Source organism: Spermophilus citellus, assembly GCF_964194105.1.
Source record: "Spermophilus citellus genome assembly, chromosome: 12".
In the NCBI taxonomy this organism is placed as follows: Eukaryota; Metazoa; Chordata; class Mammalia; order Rodentia; family Sciuridae; genus Spermophilus; species Spermophilus citellus.
Window position 1 is genome coordinate 114,077,287 of NC_138198.1, and position 27,524 is coordinate 114,104,810.

At 46.1% G+C, this 27,524-nt stretch overlaps 2 protein-coding genes across 11 annotated transcripts in view; one reads left to right on the forward strand and one right to left on the reverse strand.

The window, feature by feature from the left end:
- Positions 1-17,963, forward strand: part of NEDD4L (NEDD4 like E3 ubiquitin protein ligase) — a 303,382-nt gene extending 285,419 nt beyond the window's left edge. For all 10 annotated transcript variants that reach the window (XM_081263107.1, XM_081263099.1, XM_081263098.1 and 7 more), the window contains 7 exons: positions 5,177-5,250; positions 7,284-7,344; positions 8,953-9,012; positions 10,427-10,534; positions 11,986-12,082; positions 12,817-12,889; positions 17,569-17,963. In XM_081263107.1, coding sequence (XP_081119233.1) covers positions 5,177-5,250; positions 7,284-7,344; positions 8,953-9,012; positions 10,427-10,534; positions 11,986-12,082; positions 12,817-12,889; positions 17,569-17,671 — 576 coding nt within the window. In that variant the 3' untranslated portion in view covers positions 17,672-17,963. The remainder of the gene's footprint in view (positions 1-5,176; positions 5,251-7,283; positions 7,345-8,952; positions 9,013-10,426; positions 10,535-11,985; positions 12,083-12,816; positions 12,890-17,568) is intronic.
- A 144-nt stretch (positions 17,964-18,107) lies between these two features.
- The window catches only part of ALPK2 (alpha kinase 2), a 175,970-nt gene continuing 166,553 nt past the window's right edge, over positions 18,108-27,524 (reverse strand). Inside the window, exon 13 of the mRNA XM_081263094.1 lies at positions 18,108-21,965. Within this exon, the coding sequence (XP_081119220.1) occupies positions 21,899-21,965 (67 nt within the window). The 3' untranslated portion in view covers positions 18,108-21,898. The remainder of the gene's footprint in view (positions 21,966-27,524) is intronic.

Consider the following 27,524-nt stretch of genomic DNA (forward strand, 5'->3'; position numbering starts at 1 on the left):
CCAGTGCCTCGAGGTAAAGCTCCAGGTCTGCCCTTTGTCCCGTGAGGCCCTGCGTGGGTGGCCTGCTCCTCCCCGAGAGGAGTACCGCAGACCTGCTGCTCACACTTTCTGGGTCAGCCCCACTGGCAGCCTGGAGCCCACTCAGCTGCTTCCTGCCTCAGGACTTGCTCATGCTCTTCCTTCGGCTGGGAACATCTCCTTCCCACTCGTGGAGCAGACATCCCTTCTCTGGAAAGCTAGCTCTTGACCACAGGCCATGTACGTCAGAGGATCTTCGTGTCGTCCTGACGGTGCGAACCACAGTGAACTTTGCGTTTCTTTGAGTATGTATGTGACATCTGTCTGCCAGACTTCCTCTTGGTGACGGCAGCTGAGTGCTGCCTCACTGGCACACTTGCCATTGGCTTGGTGCCTGGCACATGGTAGACACTCACACGTCAGTTGTTGAAGCAAAACTGCAGGCACTGGCAAGACATCTGTCCAAGCCTCTTGCCTCTTTCCACCCTCTGCAGAACTGGTGGCCAGGCACTGCAGTTGATCTAACATGAAGAGGTCCATTCCTTGCAGATACCAAAAGAAAAGTCATGTTCTCCGTGGAGTGGAGGGAATGCAGTTGCCATGGTGAAACAGAGACATAGTCAGCCTTCCACCGGGTTCTGAGCTGTTCCCTTTCTCATTTCACAATCAGAAGTGTCAGACTATGAAGTCTGGTAGCTGTTGATCCGCGTAACAGAGCTGCAGCTGTTGTCATTGTTGTACTGGTTGTTTTCTTTCTGGCTGATGAGAATCTGGAGCTGCTGATTTCTGGGGCCTATTGTGTTTCCACTGGAGAACTTTCGGTATCTGAGTGGTTGTCAGACACTAAGCAAGAAGACCAACCATGCACCCAAGACTCAGACATGCACACGTGCACATGTTATCATGCTTTGTTGTGCACTGGCAAAGCAGATCCATGTGGCGCTTTAGAGAGGCTCTGGGGCATGGGTCTTCAAGGAGCTGGGCAGGAGGCAGGGGGCAGCAATTTCTTCCCCAGCCTGTCAGGTGAAGGCATGCTCTCTCAACAGGGTGATTGCCCCAACTGCTCCTTGGAGACCGAGGCAGAAGGATTGCAAGTTCAAGGCAAGACCCTGTCTCGAAATAAAATTTTAAAAGGGCTGGGGATGTATGGTGGAGTTCTTGCATAGCCTAGCAGGTACAAGGCCCTGGGCTCAGTCCCCAGCACCACACACACACACACACACACACACACACACACACGAGGTGGGGGGGATCAGAAAAGGAAGAAAATTGGTCATCTCAGATGCTGCATGGGCTCATGGCCACCCCAGGGTCTGTAGCATGTAGCACAGGTGTGCCTTAGATCCACGTATTCGGATGTCACGGATATAGGTAAGTCATCCAGGTGGGGATTGTGATGAAGTAAAAGTTGAGAACACTGGGTTGGGGGAAGGGAGCGAGTGAAAAGATCAAAATGAGGAATGTGAGGTGGAGGAAGGGGATGGCAGAGCCAGGAAGACCCAGAGCAGGAGTCTGGAGTGGTGCTCTTAATATCAGGTCAGTCAAGGGACAGACAGATGCAGCTGAGGAAATTTGAAGTCGGGCAGGAGGTGACACAGAGACCTCAGTACTGTCTGTACGAAGCCTTACGGTCAGCTGGGGGAGCATAGGGAGGGTGAGGTAGGCCTGGCCAGGGATGGCAGGGCAGGGCTGTGGGCTCTGACTGCCCCCGAGGCTGCAACCTGCAGGGCTGTACACACCAGCAGGGAGCCAAGTCTAGCACTCGGCACCCAGGGATGGAATCTTAGAAGCACTCAGACTTCACTCTGCCCACGTCCAGCAAGCTCAATAGGATCCAAACTGTCAGCTAAGGGGGTGTCTACTTCTATGAGGGTCACACGTCATCTCGTTGTTCCCTCTGATCTTTTATAATTTTTGTGGTGCTGGGGATCAAACTCAGGCTTGCATCTGCTAGGCAAGTACTCTACCATACATCCCCAACCCTTTTTATATATATTTTTTTTATTTTTACTTTTATTTTGAAACAGAGACTCGCCAAGTTGCCTAGGCTGGCCTCAAACTTGTGATCCTTCTGCCTCCGCCTGCCAGGTAGCTGGGGTTATAGGTGTGCACCATCAGGCTTGGTTCTTCTGGTCTTTATGAGGAAGAGAGAAATTTATGATCAGGACACTAAACTTAGAAAAAAAAATAGTTTTTCTACAAGCACTTATTGAGCGCCTCCTGCATGCCAGGCATCGTGTTAGTGTCCTTTGTCTTATGTTCTTCAGGGCTTCAGATCCAAGAGACTGACAACGCTGGCCCAGAATGCTAGTGTCAGGGTGGAAGTGTGTATTTAACAGAGTGGGGAAATGGACGAGGTCAGCAGGAATTGGCCCCACAGGGGGAAGGAATGAAGACCCAGGAAGGGTCAAAAGTCAGCACCACTGATGGTTTGAACTGAGAAGCCTGCACAAGGACCTGGGGGCCTCGCTCCAGGATAGTGCCTTAGGGTGGAGACCAGCAAACCACCCTTCCCAGGCCCACCCATGAACACCCTTCGCCACCAGCAGAATCGGCTCTGCCACTGAATGGGCACCACAGACTATTGCCACGTTATTTAGCATCAATAGTCTTGGTTTTCTTTTTTCTTTCACAATTTTATTAGTTTGATCAAAAAAAAAGCTTATAAAAATAAAGTCTATATAATAAAAATATCTAAAATTTATATAAATTATCTCCAATATCTCAAGAAAAATCATGGTGAAAATTTTGATTTGTATCTTCTAAAATTATTCTCTGTAAGCACACAGATGAGTTTTGTTTCTGTTCATTTTTATGGAAGTGAAATTGTACCGTGCCCATAGTGTTTAACATAGTGTATCACAGATAACTTTCCATGTCAGTAAATATTAATCTATGTCATGTTAAGGGCTACACTTTCCATTTTTTTTTTTAGATGTACCATATATTTTTAACCATGTCCTGTTGGAAGGCATTTAGCCTTCATCAGTATTTACTATATGAACATATAATCCTGGGATAATCATGCAAGCTATGTAATCTTGGAATGTACATTTATATTCTTGATTAATTTCCCCTTTGATATAAATTCCAAAAAACACACTTATTAGGAAAAAAACATTATATATATATATATATATAATTACATACACACACATAAATCTTGATGCCTACTGCCAAATTACCTCACAAAAGAATTGGACCAATTGGACTTTGCCAGCAGTTAGGGAAAACCATGTCCCCACACTCAGTAGCTCAGGCTCCTCCTAGGGACGTAACTTCGTTGGTCAGTTTTCAGCAGTATGAGTTCCTTTTTGGCTTGGGCTAAGGGGCAGTCAAATGTGAGACGAAGGGTTTGACCTCAGTGAGCTGCCTGCAGTGAGCTGGGAGAAGAGGTGCACCTTCCTGAGTCATGCAGGGTGCTGCTTGGGAGGCAGCAGAGAGGTACCCCCATGTCTGTGGCTGACCCTCTCATTCAGTAGCACCCTGGAATTCATAACTCCAGAGGCCTCCTGGGGGCCCCTGTAAGCAGAGCAAGGGAAGGGTGAGTCCTGGAAGGAGTGTTAGCCCAGGGATTGTGGGTGTTGTTTACGCTCCCTGCCTAGACTGTTCCAGAGCTGGGGAAGAGTCTGTCTCGGGAGAGCTGAGCTGCCCTGAAAGCCTGCCCTGTATCAAGTGGTGGGCTTGGATTATTAACCTGTCAGTGGTGTGGGTCGGGTAGAAAACCTCCATTCCTGAAGGGAACAGCAGGCAACCTTAGAGGAGGACTAAATGGAGAAAAAAGAAAAATCAATATGACACTAAAAACGAGTACAGAAGGTATAAATGAACACTGTCCACAGATCTTAAAAAAAAAAAAAAAAAACTGGAAATGTTTTCCAGGAAATATGCCTACACCATTGTCCAGGTGAGAAATGGTGTCCCCCACAGGGCAGGAGCTGGAGGGCAGCAGCAGGAAAGGAAGGTGGAGCCATTGGAAGGGTTTGAGGAAAATGAACAGAGTTAGAATCTGCATCAAGCCAAAAGTTGAATTCACTATAGAAAATGGAATTCAGTCATGTGGTGGAAAAGTGAGATCCCTTCCCAGAGGAAGAGGGAAAAGGAAAAAAATACAATGATGGATGCGATTGACGATGCCACCCCCATGTGAACAGGAGTGAAAATTGAGACAGAAAAGACTGGGAGACAAGACTGGGTGTGCAGGGCAGGGTGGGAAGACGGCTGGGGCAAAGATCCGTGTACACACCAGAGTCCTGTCCCTCTTATGGCTAGAACTCAGATACCTGCTATGGAAAGCTTCCTGCAGGCTTGATGACTCTGTCCTACAGCTGGGTGGGTGGAGAAGGAGATCCCCCGGAAATATCCTTGTGGCTGTCTTTTAGCAGGGGAGTTGGTGGGGGTAAGTTTTTTTCCACCTTCTTTGTTTGAAAATTCCTCCAGTGAGAATGAACATTTTATTTTTAAATGAAAGGCGTCTTCCTCTCTTCTCTTGTGCTAGGTCTTGCATCATATGTACTGACATGAAGCCAGGGCTGGGTCAACACCGATTAGAAACGGGATGGCTTGATGTCAACAGCTTTGTTCCCTCATCCAGGGTTGCTCTGAGGGAGAGCACCGTGGGGCAGAGAGCAAGAAGTGTCCTAGTGCAAATAACTGTCTGCAGCCTGGCTTTTCAAGCTGCTTTCTTCCCTGTGTTCTTATTTTAAAGTCCCTGTCTTTTGCCTCTTTGCAATAAATTCCATGCATCCTTTTTTTAATGCAATAAATTCCATGCATCCTTTTTTCTTATAAAATCTAATTTCTAGAAACAAACAGAATGCATTAGAATTTGGATCTCTCTGGTTTTGATGCATGCACTCTGTCCTTTTTTCTTTTCAACATAATTAATTTCTCAATGAATAGCAGATGAACAATGTTGCTCTTCTCCATTGTTGCTAATGTATGAAGGATAATTAAAACCATAAAATAATTTGCCATCAATGATAACGTCTTTAACTGTGTAACGTCTCAGCAGTTTCAAAGCCTCATTAGACATTCTCATACACACAGAGCCCATTTTCTGGGAAATATTTTTGAATAATTTTTTTCTTTTATAGCAAAATATTATTTAATACACAAAATAACTTCATTATGGTGATTGTTCTTTCTTTGATTACAGACATACCAAGTGGATTTGAAGCCCAATGGGTCCGAGATAATGGTAACAAATGAAAACAAAAGGGAATATATTGAGTACGTATACCTATATTTACAAATATTTCTGGTAATAAATTGAAGAACATAGTTGGTTGACATCCACTGCCAAAACAGCTCATGTGTGTTCAGTTGGTCTTTAGTCACTTTGCACAATATGAGCTCCTTTTGACCTGGGCTGGTTGAATGTGGGATGTTGAATATGGAAAGGAGATTTTTGTCTTGTGACTTCAGTGAGCTCTGCTATCAAGGAGAGAGCAGGGAGAAAGGGTGTAATTGTTGAGAGAGATGACAAATATCTTTTTTTTTTTTTTTTTGGAGTATATGGGTATCATCTAAAATTTAGAATTGCAACAGTGGAACCCAGTGGCAGGAACTAATTAGGTAAAATAAGCAACTACCAGAGATAAAATATTTTCTCTCTCTTGGTTTCTTTTTCAAAATGAAAACTTAGGAAAATAATTAGAATGGATTCGGAAGAATTTCACATGCATAAGCATAATGAAATGCTTCTAATATTTGTAATATTCTTAACCTAGTCTCTCTGGTTTGGTAGAATAATCTTAAATTCTCCTGGAAGTCCAGTCTTAAGCAGTCCTAGGTCATTTGTACGAGGCAGAAGGTCTTTTGGTTGGGTATGTTACATTGTCATTTTGGGTATCACTGTGTGGTTCAAACACACCATTCTGGGCTCTTCCAAGGATCTCCAGGCTGCCAGGTGCAGGGATGAGGTCAGTGCAGCAGCATTTGGTTCTGGGGCCCTAGTTTCCACCATCTGTGGGTCACAGCAGTGGCCTGAGTTTGTTTTGTGTACAGCACTCCTGTGTTTCAACAAGCTGGTGCCCTCCATTCTTCTTCTCACCTGAAGTTGATCAAGGGGCTTGCATTGAAACCGTGGTCTGAGAGTCTCAGCATCTTTAACTATGATCTGCAAAGAAAACCTGTGCTTCCTGATTAGGAAGAAATAGTGTTTCAGTCTCTACTAGGAAACCCAGAGACGGGAACCATCCCACAACAGGCTTCTCTGCTCTCAAGTTGAAACCTTGTTGTGCTTAATAAACTAGAAAATGAGACAGCTCTTCCCTGTCCCCATTAATTGGCATACTTGTTCTGATCTTAGACAGCTTTAGCAGGTAACACCATTGTCTTCCTTGGGAAAGTACAGATGGTGAATAGTTTTTTTAAAAATGCTCCAGCCCACGACACTAAGACCTGAAGTTTGAGGAGTCTGACGTGTGTGTGTGTGTGGTACATCACTCTTTGCAGAAAATTATCCTGGAGTTCAAATGTGGTGAGAGCTAGGGCTTGGCCAGAGTTTCAGCTAGCTTCACTGGGGGAAAAAAAAAAAGTGCGATCGAAATCTGTAACTGCTCCCTGGCCCTGCTCTCTGGTACTAGAAGGTGGTGTTGGGCTGATGACTCGCTGCAGCCCAGTTTTATAAGCAGTGACTGAGCATGGGATATGCAGGCAGCTTCTCAGGGGCCATTGCTGTGTGTTACCAGCCCTGTGTGAGGACAAAATGTCTTTAATGAAATCCAGAGTGGATTTGCTTTGTGATCAGTTCTGCCCAGAACACTGTCACAGGGAAAATGGTTTAAATAAATTTCAGTTACTTTGAGAGTCTTCCAGTTCCTCCTCCAAATTTTGGTATTAGAGGATTGGTGCACATGATAATGTACTCCCTCTACAAAAGCACATCTGTATTTATGCACGTGGGTGTGTGGTTATGTGTGTATGGTACACACATACCTATGTGTTTGTCCCTCATGATCTTTTCTCCCTTCTTCACATATCGGTGACATTTGATTTGATCAAGTAAGGTTGGTTGGGGTGGGGGTCGGTTATGCTTTGGAAATCCTCAGTGGGATTTTATATTCTTCATGAGTATCTCGGTGCTTCTTGAACAGATTCCTGAATCAACAGTGGGTGCACAACAGCAGACCCCTTTTGCCCCACTGTTACAAAGGTTTCTGTCCCTTTCCCTGCCTAAGGAGCAACAGTCCCCATTGTAAAACGGCAGCAAACACTGGCCATGAGGGAGATGGCTGAGTATGTGCCCTTTTCTTCTGCAGCTTAGTCATCCAGTGGAGATTTGTGAACAGGGTCCAGAAGCAAATGAACGCCTTCTTGGAGGTGAGTGCTCCTCACGTCCTGGTTGAGGGAGTTTGGCTGGTCTCCTGCAGGTTTGCTGGAGCTGACCATGCACTGAGTCACTGGGAGGGTGGGGACACCCCAAGGAAGGCCATCCTGCCCACCTCACACCTTGACCAGTCTCCAGGATGAGGGTATTCAGTAGTGTGGCGCCATTTTTTTTTAAGTGTTCTCTTGCTTTGCTTCTCTGATTTTTCAATTTGCTTTAACTGCTTCAAGAAGACTTTTTACACCCTTGAGCTAGAGCCATCATCTAGAAGTGTCAGGCGGCACCCACAAGGAGTCTACCTACTACTGTGTTGCCATAGTCTAAGTAGCTTGAGGACTTGGGTTGAACATGTGCAGGGCGATTTCCCCATCAAGCCATTCCTTCCTGGGACATTGTGTTCCCCTTTGTTGGCTGTGCCCTTCTTTATGCCTGTCTTAAAATTCCTCAGGGATGCCCTCCTATTCAGGGACACGGGTGGCACATTTTTGTCAGTGGGGTCTTATCTGGTACCTGTGCCCACTTCCACCCTGGGAAGGAAGGAAGCAGGCACCTGCCAGATCCCAGTGCTCAATGCTGGGGTTGTTACCAGGCCCCTTCTGAAGATCCCCTAGCAGAAGCTGAGGGGTTCCTGTCTGTAAGAGATGTTTCATGTTAACCAAAAGTGAAATCCTTTTTTAAATCTGAGCGTTAGTTGTTTAAAAGACAGTAGAAGAGGGCTGAGGTTGTGGCTCAGTGGCAGAGCACTTGCCTCACACATGTGGGGTCAATCCTCAGCACCACATGGAAATAAACAAAATAAAGTATTGTATCCATGTAAAACTAAAAAATATTTTTATTTAGTAAAAAGACAATAGAAGAAAGCTCCAACCGCACATAATTTCCAGGAACAGATGCGGCTCTCTTGGTGGCAGAGCTCTTCAGCCAACCCTAGCTCAGTACCTGCTCAGGAGTAAGGAAGTCCTCACGGGGCAGGACACAAAACTTAAGGTCTCCAGGGACATAAAATGTGAGGACAGTCTTGACAGGGGCACATTTCAGACTTTATTTAAATAAGAAACCCCAGGACACAGATTCCCAGGCCCCACCACGGGGTCTACCCTCTGGGAGCCCAACTTCCTCCCAGCGCAGAGAGGCTGGTGTTGCCTCACGCCACTGCTCAGAGGTGGGGGTGTGCCCGGCATAGACAGCAGACCAGTCTGCACACCCCCACCTCTCCCCTCTTGTGCTTCATCTCTATGCCTCCGTTATTTTTAAATGTGTTTCTTGTGTGTCCATGGCTTGTACTCTCTGGCTCACAATGGCTGTGTCATAAATGGCTTTTGCAATTCACCTGCCTGCAGTGTCCCATGTCATCATAGGGTTTTAAATATTAACTACCAGAACCTTCTAGACTCCGTGACTTGGGGAAAAAATTTGTGTTGTGACTTTGCAGTTTGTATGGGAACTATGGTTAACTAGATACTGTCACTGACGTAAGAATCATCAATAAGGAATGAGTTTTACCTAAGTAACCAAAAAGAGCTTATGTTTTCTGTAAAATGGGTCTTTTTCGAGTAAAAAAAGGTGTTTAGGGTGATTTTCTTTTCTTTTTTTCCTTTCAGGGATTCACAGAATTGCTTCCAATCGATTTGATTAAAATTTTTGATGAAAATGAGCTGGAGGTTTGTATTACAAACATTTTATGTAAAATAATTTTTAAATATCATCTCTCATTACAAATGATATTTTACTATTCTCTAATCTGTCATGACCTACCGAGGAAGTTGAGATAAATTCTATTTTGCGCTTCATTATCTGATGTGGGACTAATGGATAGAAAAAGTCATCAACCATAGCGCCCATGCCCATGAGCGGGCAGCTGTGGAACGTCCCCACTGAGCTGGGTTGGGTTCGTGGCACCAGGAGAGAAAAACTGGTTTATAGCAGCACCCTGCTTTCAAGGCCAGGCTGGCCCGGTATCCCGCCTGCCTCTCCATCTCCACCATGGTAATAAATGGGGAACTTGAGCACAGACTGGGCTGTGAGCATTTCCTGGAGATTGTAGAACAGAGATTTCCTTGAACTTGACATAATTTATGTGGACTAAGGAAAAACAGCAATGGTATTTTGATGAGTGTCCCTCTTAGCTTCTTGCTGTTGGTGTAGGTGAAAGAGGGCAACTTGAAAACCCAAGGAATATCTTGCCCTTTGTTGTTGAGAGAAACAGGAGGAGGGAAGGCGGTTGTGTCTGTTGCCAAGCTGGTGATGGCACTCGGCCATTGTCCAGGACACATCAGTGGACTGGCTTTCTGTACTTTTACCTTAAAAGTGAAGACCTCAAGATTAATGGTGTCATAGAAACCATGCCCTGTGAGCCTGGAATTCTGCAGGTGGAGTCTTTGAGGCAGGGAGAAGTGAGTCACCTCACAGGTGGACCCAGCAAGGTGTGAGCCCAGTCAGGCCTAGGAACTCAGTTTTCAGGCTTTGGGTGTAGATCTCTGTTTTATTCTAGTCTCTCTGCAGGAAGAATCATATTCATTAGTCTCTGATAAACCTTTCCTGGAGAGAGACATGATAGGCAAAGCAAACCTTAGACAGCCTGCCTCATTACACGTCTGTGCTCCATGGGCCTCTGGATGGGTGAGGCCAATCGACCTCACCTGATTTAATCAATCTGAGGAAGATGAGTTCTTGCTGTCATCCATACTAATTTGGGGGTGGGTAAGGAAAGTTTCACATATTCAGACGAATAACCTCTCAAGGAGACAGCTAGGTAATGTGCCTATGCTAACAGGGTGGTTAAACATCCTTGTGCTTGAGTTTGGGGGAGGAGGAAGGTGACTGATGTGGTGTCCTTAATCCCTGTGTGAAATGCCATGGCCTTGTGTGAGGGTTAGAATCAAATCACCCTCATTATCTGTGCTGTCTCTGTGACCCAGTGTGGCAGGGAAAGTTTGGAACACGAATCTGCATTCATTGGTTTTCATGAGTCACTAACACTCGCTTTCTACAGCGACAAAAGGGTAATTTCCTAGTGTATGATGTGTTTAGCTTTCATGTCCTGCCTTCCTTACATCTGGTCAATTTCCTTAACAGTTGCTCATGTGCGGCCTCGGTGACGTCGATGTGAACGACTGGAGACAGCATTCTATTTACAAGAATGGCTACTGCCCAAACCACCCCGTCATTCAGTGGTTCTGGAAGGTAAGCCCAGTGCGCCCAGGCCCTGCTCCACCGAGTTGGGGCAGAAGGCTCACCAGCGGGCTCTCTCATCTGGCCTGACTTTAGGACTGATGCTGGATGCTAGGGTCTGCTTGGACTAGGACCATTAGGGAGGGAAGAGCCCTGTCTAGAATTTCTATAATATACAGCATGAGATTTGAATCCTCATGAAAGGCCACTGTCCTTCCTTGACCACCTGTTAAAGCAACTTTTTTTTTTTTTTTGAGGAATCCATTGAGTAAGAAAAGGAGTTCAGTGGTCTCCAGAGTACTGTGAAACTAGGGCCTCAGAAGTGGAAACCCGAATGAGCTTTCTCAGGGTATAAACTCACTGTCAGGGCTGACTTGTCCAAGACGCCGTTTTCTGTGAAGAAACCGTTTTCTCAGTTTCGTTTTGTTTTTTTAAACTAGTTCCAATTTGGATCTTTACATCTCTCAACCAAAAATGCAAATGAAAATTGATTTACTATCTTAGGGCCAACGTTTGCATCCTGTTCGGCTCAGGAGAGAAGTGAAATAGAAATGGATTTGTTCAGAGAGATGGAAAATTAACTTTAAAAAAAAAAAAAAAAAACCTACCCCACCCCCCACCAAAAAAAGACTGATTAAATTTAAACAGATTATCTAACATTTTAATTTCTAAAGTTTAAAAAATTAGAAATTATTTGTCATTAATATTATTTCTATCAGTAATTATTTCTATTAATTATAAATTATTTTTATTTTTTAAGTGCCAGCAGACGTATGGGGAGAAGATAAAACAATTTCAAATCCTAGATTAAGTCTCAGTCACCTATGACTTTTTTATTTTTTATTTTTTAGTTATACATGGATATGGTATCTTTATTTTGTTTATTTTTATGTAGTGCCTCACATGTGCAAGGCAAGCGCTCTGCCACTGAGCCACCACCCCAATCCTCATATGTTTTTTTTAATAGCAGTTCAAGCAACATCCAGATATGAAACTCTCACAGATGGCTTTAGAGACCTATTTTGGCCTCTGTTTTGCCTTCTTTTCATAAAATGTTATCTTTGGGGAATTTGCAGTCTGCAATCCTATCTCATCACCTGGGTTCCCCTTGTGTAGACCATTCTGGAACATTATATATTTATAATTGGCCTTGAGGGAGCTGGCAAGCCTCAAACTCAGAAACCTGAGCTGGATGCCATCAAAGAGTTTGCTTTTTATATCATTTATTTTGGCCTCTTGGCAGAAGAAGAAAGGCCTGGTGATCAGTCACTAAGATTAGAGAGGCTGGAATTGTGGCAGCCATTTAAAAAATAAATAAATAAAAATACTGACTGTTTTCAGGGTCAACTGTCTAGGTCTTCTTCTATGGCAATATAAATAAGATTAAATTTGCCTGCCCGCATTCCAGCAGCATGTGCTGCATGTCACATGGGGACATGATGGCCTTCTGCCTCTGTTCATAGGCTGTGCTTCTGATGGATGCAGAGAAGCGGATCCGGTTACTGCAGTTTGTCACAGGGACATCCCGAGTACCCATGAATGGATTTGCTGAACTTTATGGTGAGCACCATGCCTAGATCCAGTTCTCCTGTGGGGTTCTAGCCCCATGTCTCCTGTGGGCCAGGACACTCTGCCCCCCGAGGCCTCTGCCAAGGCTAGGAAGCCCTGTCAGGTCTGCATGCTCATATGGGTTTCATAGGGTCCTGTGTAGACACAGACAGGTGCTTCTACCTCAGGAAAGGGACAGTTTGCAAAGAGAACCATAGTTTTTTCTTTTCCTTTTTTTTTTTTTCTAGTTTAGTTTTTTTAGTATATCTTTAAAAACAAGGTTTCCCCTACCCACCCATGTGGTTCCAGAATCACCAGGTGATCCTCTCAAGGACGCCTCACCTCCAGGGGGCGAAATTCCTCAGTGCTCACTTGAAAGAAATCACTCTTCCTACTGCATGTTGAAGCTCACATTCATTAATTTCCCCAAAAGCAGCTGTAGATCTACCTGCTGGGCCCAGTGCAAGGGCTACAGCTGTTGCCCTGGCAGGTGTTGCTATGCCGCTTGCACCTGGGGCAGTTCCATCTGGCAGGTGCAGTTGAGTCTGTACCATGAGCTTGTGCCACTCCCATGCCTCCCACCATAAGGTACTATACCCCTGCAAAAGGTGGTCTCACAGGAGTCACCCCAAGCCCTGCCGCAGCAGTGGCCACTGTCCTCCCGTCTTCCCTCTTCTCTGAGTATCCCTGCGGCTCTGTCCTGCTGCCACAGGCCCTGCTGACATGTCTTGTTCTTTCCTGTCCAGGTTCCAATGGTCCTCAGCTGTTTACAATAGAGCAATGGGGCAGTCCTGAAAAGCTGCCCAGAGCTCACACATGGTAAGTGACCCAGTGCTGGAGTGTCAGCCCACAGTGTGCTGCACACTCGGCTGCGTGACGCCAGCCTAGAGGAAGAGTGCTGCACTTCCTACCCAGAAAGAGCTCAGAGCGAAATGTCAGTGTCGTGATGAGAACATAAACTGCAGTAAACACCGACAGAACTGGAAGGCAGGGTCTGATTCCACCCAGAATGTTTGCACATAAAGGGCCAAGGCCTCCATTCCTCAGGACCCCCTCCAGACCCCCCCCCCTCCCTGACTATTCTAGGGATCAGAGATTTCACTTTTCACCATTTAGGTGTGTGGCAGCTGTGAGCCTGTCAACAGGGCTGGGTTTTGCTTCTACCTTAAATAGGTCATTCGGAACTTAGGTTAAAGTTTCCTATAGAAGCCTTGATTTCAAAAGGCCTTCTGTGTATGTTAGTAGCCCATGACCCCCCAGAATTGACTGAGATCATGGCTGAAAGAGTGTTAAGAGATCTGTAGGTGGCCCATGGCCCAGGGTGGCAAGGAGTGGCACCCCACACCCTTAGGAGGCCCTGTCAAGCTGCAGGTAGGAAGGAGGCCTCCGTTGTTTCCTTGGAAGAGTTACACAGCACCCACACAGACTTGGCCCAGTGGGTTTGTGAAACCACAAATGGAGACTCTTGCTAATCCGAGCTCGTGTCCCTGTGTTGGTTTTTCTGCTTAGGCTTTTCACTCTTGCTCCTTAGAAAGCAGGGGTGTGGGCCTCTTGGAAGTAGTGAGCAGCATGGCCTGCCGCTGTCACAAGCAGCAGGGCTTCCAGTCTGCACTGACCACACTGGACTTACATGAGCCACAGACGCTCCACAGACACACGTGTCTTCTCTTCCCTTCCTTATTGCCAGATAAATCTCACCAGCCTTGTAAAGCATGTCTCCTGGTTCAGGTAAAGTCTTCTTCCACGTACTTACAGGAAGCTGCTTCTTTAAAGGGAGGGGCCTGATAAGGGAGAGTCATAAAAGTGGACCTGTAAAACATTGGCTGTGAAAGGTATTTTCCTTCTGTATGGAAAAGAATGTCTTTTCCGTTCATACCATTCATATGACTCTCTGAATGAAGTGAGTGTGGTCACTGCCTGTCGGGCCTTTTTGAAGCAAGCTGAGTCCATCCTAAAAGTGGTGAATATCCAGAACAGTCATTGTTCTGGTTCTCAGCCTTTGTTCTAGGGAAACATGTTTTGATTAAGTCTAGAGTTTTTATTCCTAACAGTATTAGAGTCCAGGGTAGCATTCTGGATTCTGACAGCCTTGGTTTGGAAGGCAGCCCTACAGAGCCAATCCTCAGGAACTGCAGAACTCCCAGTCTCAAGCACCAGTAAGGGTGAATATTATAAATTAGTAAATTACTGGGCAGAAACATTGTCCATGGGTCAGGCAATTTTCCTCTTGATGACAACCTCATGATACACTGTGATCATTCCCCAAGGTGTTAGGACACTTGCTCAGAAATACACAGTCCATAGATTCCCAAATCACAGGATTTGAACTCAGGTCTGCTACAAATAGCCAGCTCCCTTCACTACACCATGTCTACTGCTGTGGTTACAGCCCTTGTCCTGTTCAGTCCCTGCCCCTCTGTGACCCCGTGGTCAGGTACCTGACTGTTGAACTTCTTTTCAATTTCGGAGCCACGATTCAACCCGCTGACCTTAGCTGTGCAGTGGAACCACAAAGAAGGTGTTAAAAACACCAATGCCAAGCTTCTGCTTGCAGAGAATAGGACCTGGTTGGTGTGGCATGTGGCCTAAGCAGTGGGACTTTAAGGAAAAAATATTTTTAAAGGTAGACTTAGGAAGGGCAAAGGTTACCTAGGAGGAAGAGAGCCCAACTGCCTCTTCCCAAAGCTGATTTTTCTGGTCTCTGTGTCATGAAAGTAAAGCCAGCAAACAGCTCTTCCTGCTGGCCCTCACCAGGCCAGCGAGGACGAGGGGCTGGCTCCCAGTAGGACTGTGGTACTCTGTCTGAATGGCTTTCCTCCGGCCAGGCCCCGGTGATGGGAACAGGAACTCTATGGCCACTTCTTAGCAGTGGTTCTGCTGTGACATTCGCCATGGACATGTTTCATTTCTTCCATGTTCCATGAGAACATAAAATGCACAGACTGCAAACTGAAAATCTGATTTAGCCGAGTGAGCAGAGCTGACAGAGCTGGCCCTCTGAAGGGTCCTCGGATGCCCCTCTCAGGTGTCTGACATTCGTGGGGCTTCAGTTCATTGTTCTGTGCCAGTCGCTCCTCAGAGGTTTAAAATGACTCTTTCTATCCATGATCTCATTGGTTCACACACCTAGCCTGCTACAGCCTGCTGAGGACAGGGCCTGACTCCTGTCACCCAGCTCCTGCCACAGTCTGGCTGGGCACAATTCAGGAGCCACTTGTCAAAAGAAACAAACTTTATTTTTAGAACTAAAAACACCAAACAAAACAGCTCCTCAGGAAAAAACCCTCAGAGCCCAACTGCCACCACCGGCTTCCCACAAGCCTCTCACCCACACAAGCCTCACCACCTCCCACAATCCTCCTGCTCTTGAGGCTGATTGGCTGGGTCGTGTGGGCGGAGCCAAAGAAGTCCCCCAATGAGCAGCTCCGTGGAGGAGCCAATCAGCTAGATGTTGCTGGGGCCGCTGTGAGCCAATCATCAGCTGGCAGTCTGAAGGGCAGGGAAACAGCCCAATGAACATCACCGCAGAGGAGCCAATCAGCTAGATGTTGCTGGGGCCACTGTGAGCCAATCATCAGCCGGCAGCTGGAAGTTTGCTGGGGCCCCTTTGGCTGTGGCTCTCAATAAGCTCCCTTGTGGCAGACCAAGCCAAGTCTTAAACAGTAACTGGCACCTAGCACCTTCCAGGCATTGTCCCAGACACCAGATCTGACTGACCCTCATAATTGTCACAGTTCAAAGACTTGGGTCATGGTGACCCATTCTTACAGAGAAGAAAACTGAGGCTTAGACCTCAGCAGCATGATAGATCTCGGCTCTTAATCCTCCTCTCTTCACCACCTCTCTCCACCACCTCTCTCCATATATCAGTATTTCTTAAACTCGAATCCCATATAGGCCTCTTTTAAAAGGAAAAAATCTTCACGGATCCTTGAGAGTGGGTCTTCAGACCCTATGGGAATTGCAGACCCTGGACCATGAGCCTCTGGTGTGAAAGAGCCACGTTCTGTGGAAAGCACTTTCTGGTGCCTTTCTGAGAAGTGCCATTTAGGAAGTACAGAGTTGCACTCTCAATGTTTACCAGCTGCTATGAAATCTGAGTGGGGCTTGTTAAACATTTTAGGGTTAGTGGAGCCCAGCATGGAGATGCCTTTGTTTCTGCTGCTGCTGATCAGTGGTTAGCTTTTAAAACCTGCAAAGCGGCTCTGTTTATACTTGGAGTCAGGTCAGCATGGGGTGGGGGCAGCTTTAAGCACAAATGATGTGGGCCCTCACAGTAGAGGCAGCTATGCGTGGGTCAAGGGCTGCGCTTCAGAGGCAGCCTGCGGCAGGTTACATCACCTCCCTGTGCCTCAAGTTCCTCCTCTGTAAAGCAGGGGAGAAGCATCACCTTCCTTAAGGGGGGGTGGGGGTGGGGTGGTGCCAGGGCTCAGTGCACAGCACTGAAACAGGCCAACTCCACGAATGTTAGCCCTCCTTGAAAGATCATGAGCCGCTGCCAGGGTGTGTGGCCACATTCAGGACAGATTCACACCGGCGGTCCCGACAGACACCGATTCTGCAGACATTCAGTAAATATTGAATAACAGCACGGATCACCATCATCTACTGAGTGAACCATGACACTGGTCACACTTTCTGCCCTCCAGGCCCACCTGACATGTGTTCAGATCTGACCCTCCCAACACTCAATGAGCCATTTCCCCTTTTCACAGATGAGCAGACAGATCCAAAGAAGTAAGGTGATTTGCCAGAGGTCACATGGCTAGCAAGTGGTCAAGCCAGAATTTGAACTCAGTTCTGTAAACAAGTAGACAGTATGCCTGCAGGGGCCATCCACATGTCTGAAGACTTCATTCTCACCAGGGTGGTTTGCAGCACCCCCAACTGAAGCCACCTGATGTGTAGGGGCTGTCCTAAAGAGTACAGCTCTTTTCTCCAAACCTCACTGGCTTGTCTGCCTTTGGTTAGCAGAGGTAGCCTGTCATTGGCATTCTGGAGCCCAAGTAGCCTGGCCTCTGCTTTGGGGTTCACAGCTTTCCTAGGAGTAGGACCCACAGCACCTTGGCTGAGCCTCACTGCTTCAGGACACATCTGCAGATTGGAGGTCATTCTGCCCATCTTGAAGGCTTGTGATGAAAGTCGAGGAGTCCGTACATAGACCTGCACTTGGCTCAGGCCTAGTGGAGAATAAGTGATAGCATTGGAAATGGGCACAGCCTAGCTGCATCCCCAGCCCTGGAGCATGCATTAATGCTCCTTCTAGAAGAGGTCTCATGGACTATTAGAAAAGTGTTTTTCTCCTTGGTAATTATATAGCTTGTTTGGTTTGGGCAGTTTCATAGCTAGAATTTATTTCGTACTCAGAATTGGGGCTAAAACCTTTTCATTCCCTTGTGAAAATACCAATTGCCCCGTTAGCCAAATCTAGGAAGTGCTGTTGGAACTACAGGGTGATAATGGTGGCCTTCTACCTACACTGTTTGTTCATTTTGCAGCTTTAATCGCCTTGACTTACCTCCATATGAAACCTTTGAAGATTTACGAGAGAAGCTTCTCATGGCCGTGGAAAACGCACAGGGATTTGAAGGGGTGGATTAAGGCCTTCTGACTCGGCTGTCCATCAAGCAAGTTCCCCTTGCACTTTTGCATTTGCCTAACAGACTTTTGCAGAGCAGGGGGCAGAGACCACTGCACGTGCTGTCTGAGCCCGGCCTCCACCCGGGCCCTGCCCGAGTTCAGATGCGGGAACCCAGTCCCAGCTTGAGTTCCCACCACTTCCACCACAAATCCTCAACTGGTTGATGTGTACACTAATTACATTTCAGGAGGACTTGTTCTATTTATGTTGTGCCTCTGCAGGCAAAGCCCTTAATAAATATTTTGCATACTTTCTAATGACAATGAATGGAATTAATCACTCCACAGGTATAGTATTACAACTCATGTTTACTTTTTAAAATGATTTAGACCGATTTTCAGATTTTATTTCATTACAATTAAAGATGTCTCATGTACTTGGAAAGTGAGCATATTTTTTTTGTATTTGAATTTCATAACAAGCTTAATGTTAATGACATTTTTATTTTTGAAGTACTTTGACACCCCCCACCCTCTACTTTATTAGAACTAGAAGGCTCACTTTTGTCCAAAAGCCTTCCACAGACAAGTACTTTTGAAAGAATTTCAAATATAGCGTTAGGCATAATGATAATTTTTCCATACTCAGAATGAAAATAAAGTGGATATTACTTTCTTTTGTACAAATATAGGTAATAGCTACAGGCTGAGAGAATTGTAACATAGCATGACATTTGTGTTAACTTGAAAGGAATCACACCATTATTCCTTAGAAGTAATTGTGTGTGCTATAACACATTTTGAGGCAGGGTTGGACTATCATTTCTCATTGGAGAAATTACTTAACCCTTCCTTGCTGTACAGTCATCATTTTATTATATTTTCCCCTTTGCTGTCTGTCATAGAGACATTTTGAATGAAACTTGGCATTGCTTGATTCGAAACTGCGGAAGCCAGATCCGTTCTGTCTCCTCCGGGTGTGCATTTGCCAACGGCGGCAAAGTAACCGGTTCCTGCTCTAACTGCGCCATTTCTGAAGGCACTTTATGTACTACGCGGAGGTCATATCTGGTTCCATTTTTTGTTTTTTAACATACACGTTAAGTGTGACGATGATTTCTTCTCCCTGCACACATCTTTCCTGTGCGATGTCTATCAGTTGTGAATCTGGCTGCTGGTGTATAGAAACCCGGATGAAAAGCTGAGCCTACCGACCTGTCCTCTCCAATTGTTTTGTGACTTCTACTCTACTACAAGGATTTATTTAATATACACTTAATGGAACCGAGTTCTGTTCCCTACGACCTGGTGCATGCTTCAGTACCGTGTCCCACCCAAGTCGTGTCTGTTGTACACTAGATTAACAGAGACTCAGTTTGCTCCACTGAGGTCAAGCTGCTAAACTGGGGGTGGCGGAGGATTGAGGGTGTGTGCACAGTTTGCTTCTTTTCCACTTTTAAGTCTCGTTGCAGAATTCTGTCATGTTTAGAGACTCTGTCTGAGACAGCGTGGGAGTGCAGTAGTCCTACCATCCCTTTTAACTTGTGTGTGTTGGGGAGCACTGGAGGTTTGATCTCTTGGCAGGCATATTTAAGACAAAATGTGATTTTGAAGTCTCTGTAATAGAAGAAAGAGCTCTGGTGTAAGAATTTGCTCATATGCAAATTATACAGCTCCGAATGGCACGTGAGATGCTCTGGGCGGCTGTGGCTGCGAAGAAGCACCGAGGCCTCAAGTTATAGAAGGTGGATTGCTGTGGAGCTCAGTGCTGGCTCCTGTTCAGAGTGGCTTAAAATACCTAGGAGTGACCAGAAAACTTACATGCTAAGTAATTATAAAAAATGATGTTGCTCATTTTTTTTTTTTTTGCCTTTTGGTGGGAAATTTTCCCATAAAACCAACATGACAAATGTCTCAGTGGTAAAGGTCCCTTTTTTGTTGCCCTCCTAGTCCAAAGTTATAGTAATCTTAAAAAAAAAAAAAAAAGCCATTTGAGTTGAGCAGGGTCCTTGGATGAATTTTGAGAATGATCATGTCATTATAGGAGGAGAAATCTGATTCTACTGTGAAAACTGGGATTCTTCAGTCATTTCATAAACTGTGTGCATTTCGTGAATATTTTTATTTTTTAAAAACAAACTAGCCCAGGTATTGAAAATAGGAAAATAGAAACTATTCTCATCATTTTTAAGCCAGGAACAGAAGAATTATTGAAATATGCCCCTGAGACTATTTGAACGATGGTAATTGTGAATGGCACTTTAGTTTATCTACCCCTTGATACTCCTCCGATTTTTAACAATTAAACATTGCTGGATTTGGGGGTTGGTTTTTGTTTGGTTAAATGAAAATGCAATCACTAGTCCTCAGCTATTCGTGAAGTTTCTCTCTGCCTAAAGGCCCCAAATCTCTCCTAGATCTTGTCTGCTGTTGCCTATTCCAGGCAGCAGTGGAGAATGCACTGCAGGAAGAGCAGGTTTCTGGGTCATTCTCTGACCTTCCTGCTCCAACAGCTGTCCTGGGGGAGGAGGTTGGTGCTGCCTGTCCTCCTCATCCCACCAGCCACACTGCTCTGCACTTCACGGTCCTGTTGCCCATTTGCTCCCAGGCCACAGTGACCACCATAACCCCTTTCTCTGGCTCCCTGCAGAAGGTGGTTGTCGGGGCTGAGAAGTGAGTGCTAGAGTTCGGGAAGGCTCTGAGTGTCACTTGGCTGCCTGTGGATCCTGGGTGTTACTGTTCCTGCCCCTGGTTGGCCTTTGGATGAATTTGGGAAGTCCACAAACATTGTTAGCTTCGGAGAGTGTTGCTTCTCCGCTCACTGCCCCTGGAACAGGCGATGGGAGACATTTGTCTCAATGTGTCTGACCTCAGTGCACTTTCCTTGTTTTTCTGAAACATGGACTGTCCTTTACTTTTCTGCAGCCAGTCCTCTAACAGATCACCAGGAAGGGACAAACTTATATTTTTTTTTGTTTCCAAAGCCCTTTAGAACAGTCCCTAAATTCAGATGGTGGATGAGAGAAAGCAACTTGACATGAATTATTCTTCCCATGTGAGGACCCAGTGGCACAGTCTAAAAAATGGTGTGCAAAATATTTGAACCACTTTCTACATCTCTCAATGTGGTGTAGGCATCTCGTACCCCTGTTCTTTGACCTTGCAGGATCCCAGTTGACTCTCAGAAGCCAGGGTCACATGCAGCAACTTTCTAATTGTTCTAACAGTGAGGAGTTGTTTATCATTGACTCTTGTATATTCCTGATTGTTGTGTGTATCATCTCAGAAATGTTGAAGTCTGCAAAGAGAGCTTGGGTTCATCAGCTCTCCAGTCCCTTCCCATTGTACTAACTGTCCACTTCCTGTCCTCTCCCTTCCTCACCCAGACTGAGCACCCCTGTGCTGCCCTGTGGGGAGGGGAGATGCTGCCTGGAGTCATTTTCTGATGTGCCAGTAGGGGTGCTGCTGTGCAGGGTGACTGCCTGCCCTGCTCCCCACTGAGCCCCCAGATCTTGTACTACCTCTGTCTCCTTCAGGCATTGGAATACCTAAGTCACGTCAAAACTGCCAATTTCAGGACTGAGATGTGTTCAAAAACAAAAACTTAAAGAATCCACTTAGTACTTTAGCTTTTAAAACTGGGAAGAAAATGTGATATACTTTGGACCACTTTTTTTTAATTTATATAAGCCTTAATGAATGGTGTATATACACTTGCGTACGCACACTCCACCCCAGAGTATTTTCAGTGTGTGAGAAAATGCTGTAGCTTTAGTATGTGAGCCTGTGTAATGATTCCTAAGAAAAGGGGTAGCTTTCTGTTGGTACAGAATTTTCCAGGAAAACCACTCCTTTGACATCTCTCCTGTATTAAAGATGTTGCCCTCAAAGCAATGCATGTTTGAAGCGCATGTATCTTTGCTGGTTTTATGTTTGTAAGGAGTAATGACATCACTTAGTGTACTGCATTCTCGACCTGGCACCAGTGCATCGAAAGCCTTTCTCAGGACCATAACCTGCATCGACAGAAGCCTGTGTTCCCGTATAAGCCATTCTACCCCTCATACCCGGACTGATTTCACCTAGATTGTCATGGTTCCCTTCATGTTAATTTTGTGTGACTTTGTTGTTCTTACTACTCTGTATGTAACATAACTGTATACCTACATATGCTGTCCAAATATATGTGTATATATTTGTATAGCATTTTTACACCTCTACGAGTAATCCGGTTTCAAAAGGGAGAGCTCAGTCCCTTCTGCAGTTTTCTCCAAGCTGTATGCTGAGAATTCTGATGCTCAGAGCCGAGAGAACCCTAGGAAGAAGATGTTAATTCGCTGTCATTTATTAATTCAGGATCTGTTATCAAATGAAACCTGAAAACTGACTTTTAAGGTGAAAAGTGTTTCAAGCATTCCAAATGAATTCTCAATGTTTCATAACTTTATTATAAACCCACCTCAAAATGAAGCCGAGTACTATTTGGTCAAATAAAACCAATTACCTTGATTTTTTTTTCAAAGACAACTTATGGATAATGCTCATTTTCACAATCAGAATAGCTTTAAAAGAGGGTTGAATTTGATACAGGAAAAGTTTTGTTCAAGAACAAGTCCTTTTTGCTTTTCTTTCTTGAGAGCTAAAGAGAAACCGTCACTTGTTTTCCTGACAGCAAAAGAGTAATGTGGCAAAATGAAGTCATTGTAAAAAGTGATGCGACTTGTCGAATATTTAATAAAGAATTATGGAAGCTGGAGCATTTTCTACAGCAAGTATTATGGGTTATCTGGTTTCAAGTTTCTTAGTGAGTGCGTCATCCTGATTGTGTCAGGGGGGTTTAAATGCCTGCAGGCTTGCGGTATGTTCACTTCCTTAATCTCCACTGAAAGTTGCACGCCTTTAGAAATAGTCTGCCCAGAACACACTGCTTCAGCATAATATGAGGATGCCCAATTGTTCTCATCCATCCGCCATTTCATCTTTTTAAACTGGCGCATTACTAATTTTATATAACAGCATATATCCCATATATGAATCCATTCCTGAAAAGCCAGGTTTCCCCTCTAGTTATTCAAGTGACCCTCTGCTCATAAAAAGGTTGTAGGACCCAATGACGAAACTACGGTTGTGCTCAGGAAGTTGCGATAGCCATACCTGTGTCAGTTCCCTTTTAAAACTCTCTGGCATGTTTCCATACACCATGTCATTCTGCTCAAATCATCTCTTTGGGGGGAATTTTTCCTCTTTTTGTTAGTACTGAGTCTCATCTCTCTGCCCTTCGGCCATTCCCTTGGGGACTGCCTGCTCTAACTCTGGGCAGGATGTGATGGAGTGAGCCCTTGATTTCTTGTCTTTTTCCTTTAGCAGAGGAACTTGCTGGAAAGCTGTCAACAGCACCCAGAGCTCCTGCCTCCCCACCTGGGCTTACACAGACACACCTGTGAGGTGTGTGGGGCCAGAACTCTTCTGTGTTAAAGCAAAATGTAAAGAGTAAAATAAGGGCTTGTGGCTCAGCGGTGGAGCACTTGCCTAGCACGTGTGAGGCCCTGGGTCCAATTCTCGGCACCACCTCTAAATAAATAAAGGTCTATCAACAATTAAAAATTTAAAAAGTACAGTGAATAAATTACCTCAATGACACAGTGGCTGGCTGGCAGCTCTTCACCTTCTCTGATATAGGCACTTCCAAAATGTTAAAGCCTCTGGTGAGTGTCAGCAGTGAGCATGAGTGTCCCCAAATTCTACAACTAGCTCTCCAGGCTTTTGGTTCAAAAGTGCCAGGCTTGAAGAGTCCCTGGGGCAAGAATAGAAAAGCTACTTTGTGGTTTGTTTGCTGCTGCCTCCTCTGAGAGACCATTTCAGTGGGTTTCCAGAACACTGGAGCTGGGGAGTCATTATAAGGCTTGAATTGGGCAGAGGGGACAATTGAGCCTGGGTTTACTGAAGACTGAGCATAGACTCCATAACTGGGTCCTCAGCAGGCTGAGGAGGGTGAGAATAGAGAGGTTCCCTGTTGGGGACTTTGTAAGGCTGACCTGTAGCCCAACTGGGGAAGGTCAGTTTGCCCCAAGCAGACCGTCACTTCCTGCCCAGTGCCTTTCAGGGCCCCTTCCCCAGCCAGTTCCCCATGCTGCTAGTACACCGCCTTCCCCTCCAGATCCCAAGTTGGCCCTGACTACATTCCCAGTAGGCTGCAAGTCACAGGTAAGGGAGGGTGAAGGGGTGACAGGGTAGGTGGAGGGATTCTCCCTGCCTCCAGCAAGATGGCACTTACTCCCTGTGGTCCACTGGGAATAACGTAGACTTGCCAATTTCAGTTGTGCTGGCCTGTCCCTTGTAGCTCTGCGCTGGCTGCAAGCTCCCTGCTGGAATTGTGGAATGGAGCGGCAGTGTTGGGGGGTGGTAGTAGGTGCCCATGTATGCACTCCAGATTTTCTGTTCACTCACCAAACCCTAATGTGGGGGGATTTTTTTTTCCTCCTGGAGGGGAAGTCTTAATTTGCAAGTTAAGTTTGGAAGGTGGACCTAAATACCATGAAGAGCCATAGGCAAGAGAGGCAGATGTGTGGCTGGAGTCGCTGGGCCTCAGATGACCTGGCCGAGGGACCCCTGGCAGTGCCCCAGCCAGGCTCCTCTGCCAAATTGATGAGAAAGCAAGTTTGGGCAATTTCTAAGCAATACCCTTCCTTGGCAGTTTTAGATAGAGTTGCCAGACCCAGGAGGTTAACTTTCCAACCCTGCTTGGCTTGGTCAGAGCAAATGCCAAAACAAGCCAAAGGTTGAAGATTCTCTGCTGCAGTGTCCCGAGCTCATGGAGTGGGCACCCCAGAGGGCCTCGGCTTTGCCTTTCCATAACCCTCATTTTCCATCTGAGCCTCCGGGCTCTTGCCCCCAAACACTCCATGTGACCAGGACTGTCCTAGAGGACCAGGGCCAGGTTTTCAGTTTGAGTCCAGAAACTAGTATTTGCTCTCATTTGTGTCCTGAGGACTGTGGGCAGTCTGCCCTCCCCATGCACATCCAGACACCATGAAGGCACTTCTCCAAACCCAAGTACAGGGAAGGAGAGAGTCCCCCTGACAGTTGGCACTGTCAGAAGAAGGGAGGTCGAGGAGCCCGCAGGAGGTGCCAAGGCAACCTGGGCTTTACCAACCCTCAGCCTCCTGGGCTCTTGGAGAAGAGGACACAATGCTTGGCACCAGGACAATTTGAAGAACCTTAACCAGCCTCCGGAAACGCATCATCCCAGCCAGGGGCGGATCTCAGCAAACATCTGCAGGACATTGATTGTCTCATCAGAGGCTCAGCCCCCTGACAGCCCCACCTCGCTCCCTCTAGCCTTCTCTTTCCTCTTACAGAAGGCCCTGAGCTGGCACACAGAGCTACTGGGGGAGGCAGGGTAAGGGGGAACCTCTAGTCCAGGCCCTGCTGTGCTGCTCTTCCAGTCACCCGGACAGCCACTTACAGGATGTAGGGCTGCAGGCACTGCCCCTGAGGCTGAGACCAGCCTGCCCTGAGATGGCAGCCCTATGCCAGCCTCCTCATGCATGGGCCCTGTTTCCATGCAGGCAGAGGACAAAAAACTAATAGTTATCTCTTTCAGTGAACCATTGACTCTGTAGGCTTAAAATCACCTTTGGGAAATAAATATTCAGGGCATTTATTGATCAAGCTCCTTTTAAGGTGCTTTCCTGCACAGGGTCCTCCTGGCACAGATCCCTGCCTTCTTCTTCCTCAGGCCCTTGGGCAATGTCCTCTCTGTCTCCTGTATGGGTTCGCAAGTCCTCTTGGGATCTCCTGCTGCCTCACCTGCCCTGTCCGATCTAGGATGCTCACTCCAGCCGCACCCTGGAAAGGCCCCACAGCACTCCCACCAAGCTCCTCAGCCACTTCTGTGTCTGCTGAGACCCTGCTGCTCTGAACCTCTTACCTGTACCTTTAAGAGTTCCCACCAGGATGTGGGACACAGTCTTTGCTGCTTGCAGCTGCTCCCACGCCACCCAGGGGCTATTCGCTGACATTTTTCCCCTTGCCGTGGCCCAGGGTACTGACTCTTGGGGGTCTCAGACCCTTCCCCACACCAGTCCTTTCCCTTTGCTGAGAGCTCCCTGGGAACCTGAGGCCTTTACAGAAAGTCTGTAATGGAATCACCTAAATTTTGTTTTTGATGTGGAAAGAGAATATTTTAGAGGGGACAGAAATTGCTTGTCCCTTAGCAAAACCTGTATACAAGGCCATTTTCCCCCTCAGCATTAAAGAGAGTCAGCCTTCAGCCTGAAACACAACAGCAACTCCCCACCCCCAATGTTTTATTAAAAATTTTGCAAACAGAAAAATTTGAAAGAATTGCACAGTGAGCGCTCCTGTGCCACCCCCCAGATTCCGCCCTTCCCTTCCCCTCTGCTGGCCTTTCCTCAAAGCTATCATGAGTCCACCATTAAACCCCTCCTAATTATTGAAGCATTGCAGAATAAATTCCAGACATCATTACTTTCCCCAACACTCCAGCAAGCAAATCATTAACTACACTTTTCACTTGCACTTTAATTCACAAAGATATTCAAAATCTGAAGTGTACATTCATACCTGTGTACCCTAAACTGCCATCACCACAGAAGTTGTTTCATGCCTCTTCCAAGTCAACCCCACCCCAGCCGTTCAGAGCTGTTCTGAAATTTCCCTCTATATATTAATTTGCCTGTTCTAGAATTTCATACCGAGCTACACAACTTATTACAAGGAATTTTTTAATTATAGTTGGTACCTCTGCTACCTGGAAACAATAATCGCTTGTTAAGTCAATTGACAGGAAGCCCCGGGGCATGAGGAATGAGAAAAGTCAGTTTAATATTCAAACAGTATCCCGCTTCATAAGCAACACAACAGTCTCTATTTTTTGAATACACTCAGTCATCTTTTAGGATGTTCGAGCCTCAAATAGTTTACATACAATGGTCATCTTGGACTTCTAGGTGGAAATCCAGGCTCAATTTACAAGGAAGAAGGCCAGTGTTCATGAGGCCAGGCTAACACTGTAACAAGCAGTGCCCAATCATGGTGTCTTAGTCAAAGTCCCATGTAGGTCAGAACAGATGCCCTGTGCCATGCAGTCATCTAGGGACTCAGCACCCTCCTTTGATGGCCCCACAATTCCCTGGGACAGGATCCTCTGTAACCCACAAGCAGAGGAGGGAAGAGAGCCTGGGGAAGATTGTGTAGGAGGACCAGGCTGGAGGACAAGCCCCTGCCCACCTTCCCCTGGCCACACCTAACTGCAGAGGAAGCAGGGAAATACCTAGTGGCTCCCAGAGGAAAGGGGAAGGAGATTGGGACCAACAAGCCAAATTCTGCCATTATGAATCTGTCTTCAGCCTTCAGTCTCTCTTTGTAGAATTCCCCCCTTGGGATAGTGACCTTGCTGACATTTGGTAAACTTCAGGGCTTCTGAGTGTACTGTCTTATGATGCCACTACCACTTTTCATCAGTCTACACATTAGCCTAATGAGGTAGACATTATTAGCACCAATACAGTTCTGGAGGTTATGGGGCTCATGGGTTGGTGCTCTGAACCCAGAGTGTCTGGCTCAAAAGCTCCATTTAACCACTGACTCCACTCCCCAGCTACGGTCCCTTCCATCAAACCTCCTATCCAAGGAAAGAGCCCAAATAACTCATGTATTCTAAGATGTAAATGACTGATAAGCTGAACACATGACCCCAGAAATATTTTCATTTTCACAAATGCAAAATGAATTGCCTTATCAAAAAGAATAAAGATCAAATATATGGCATTTAGGCTTCAGTACATTGAGTAGGGAAGGTTTTGAGGGTGGGCAGGGGTGCACAGCTTCACTGAATCCACTGTGAACACAG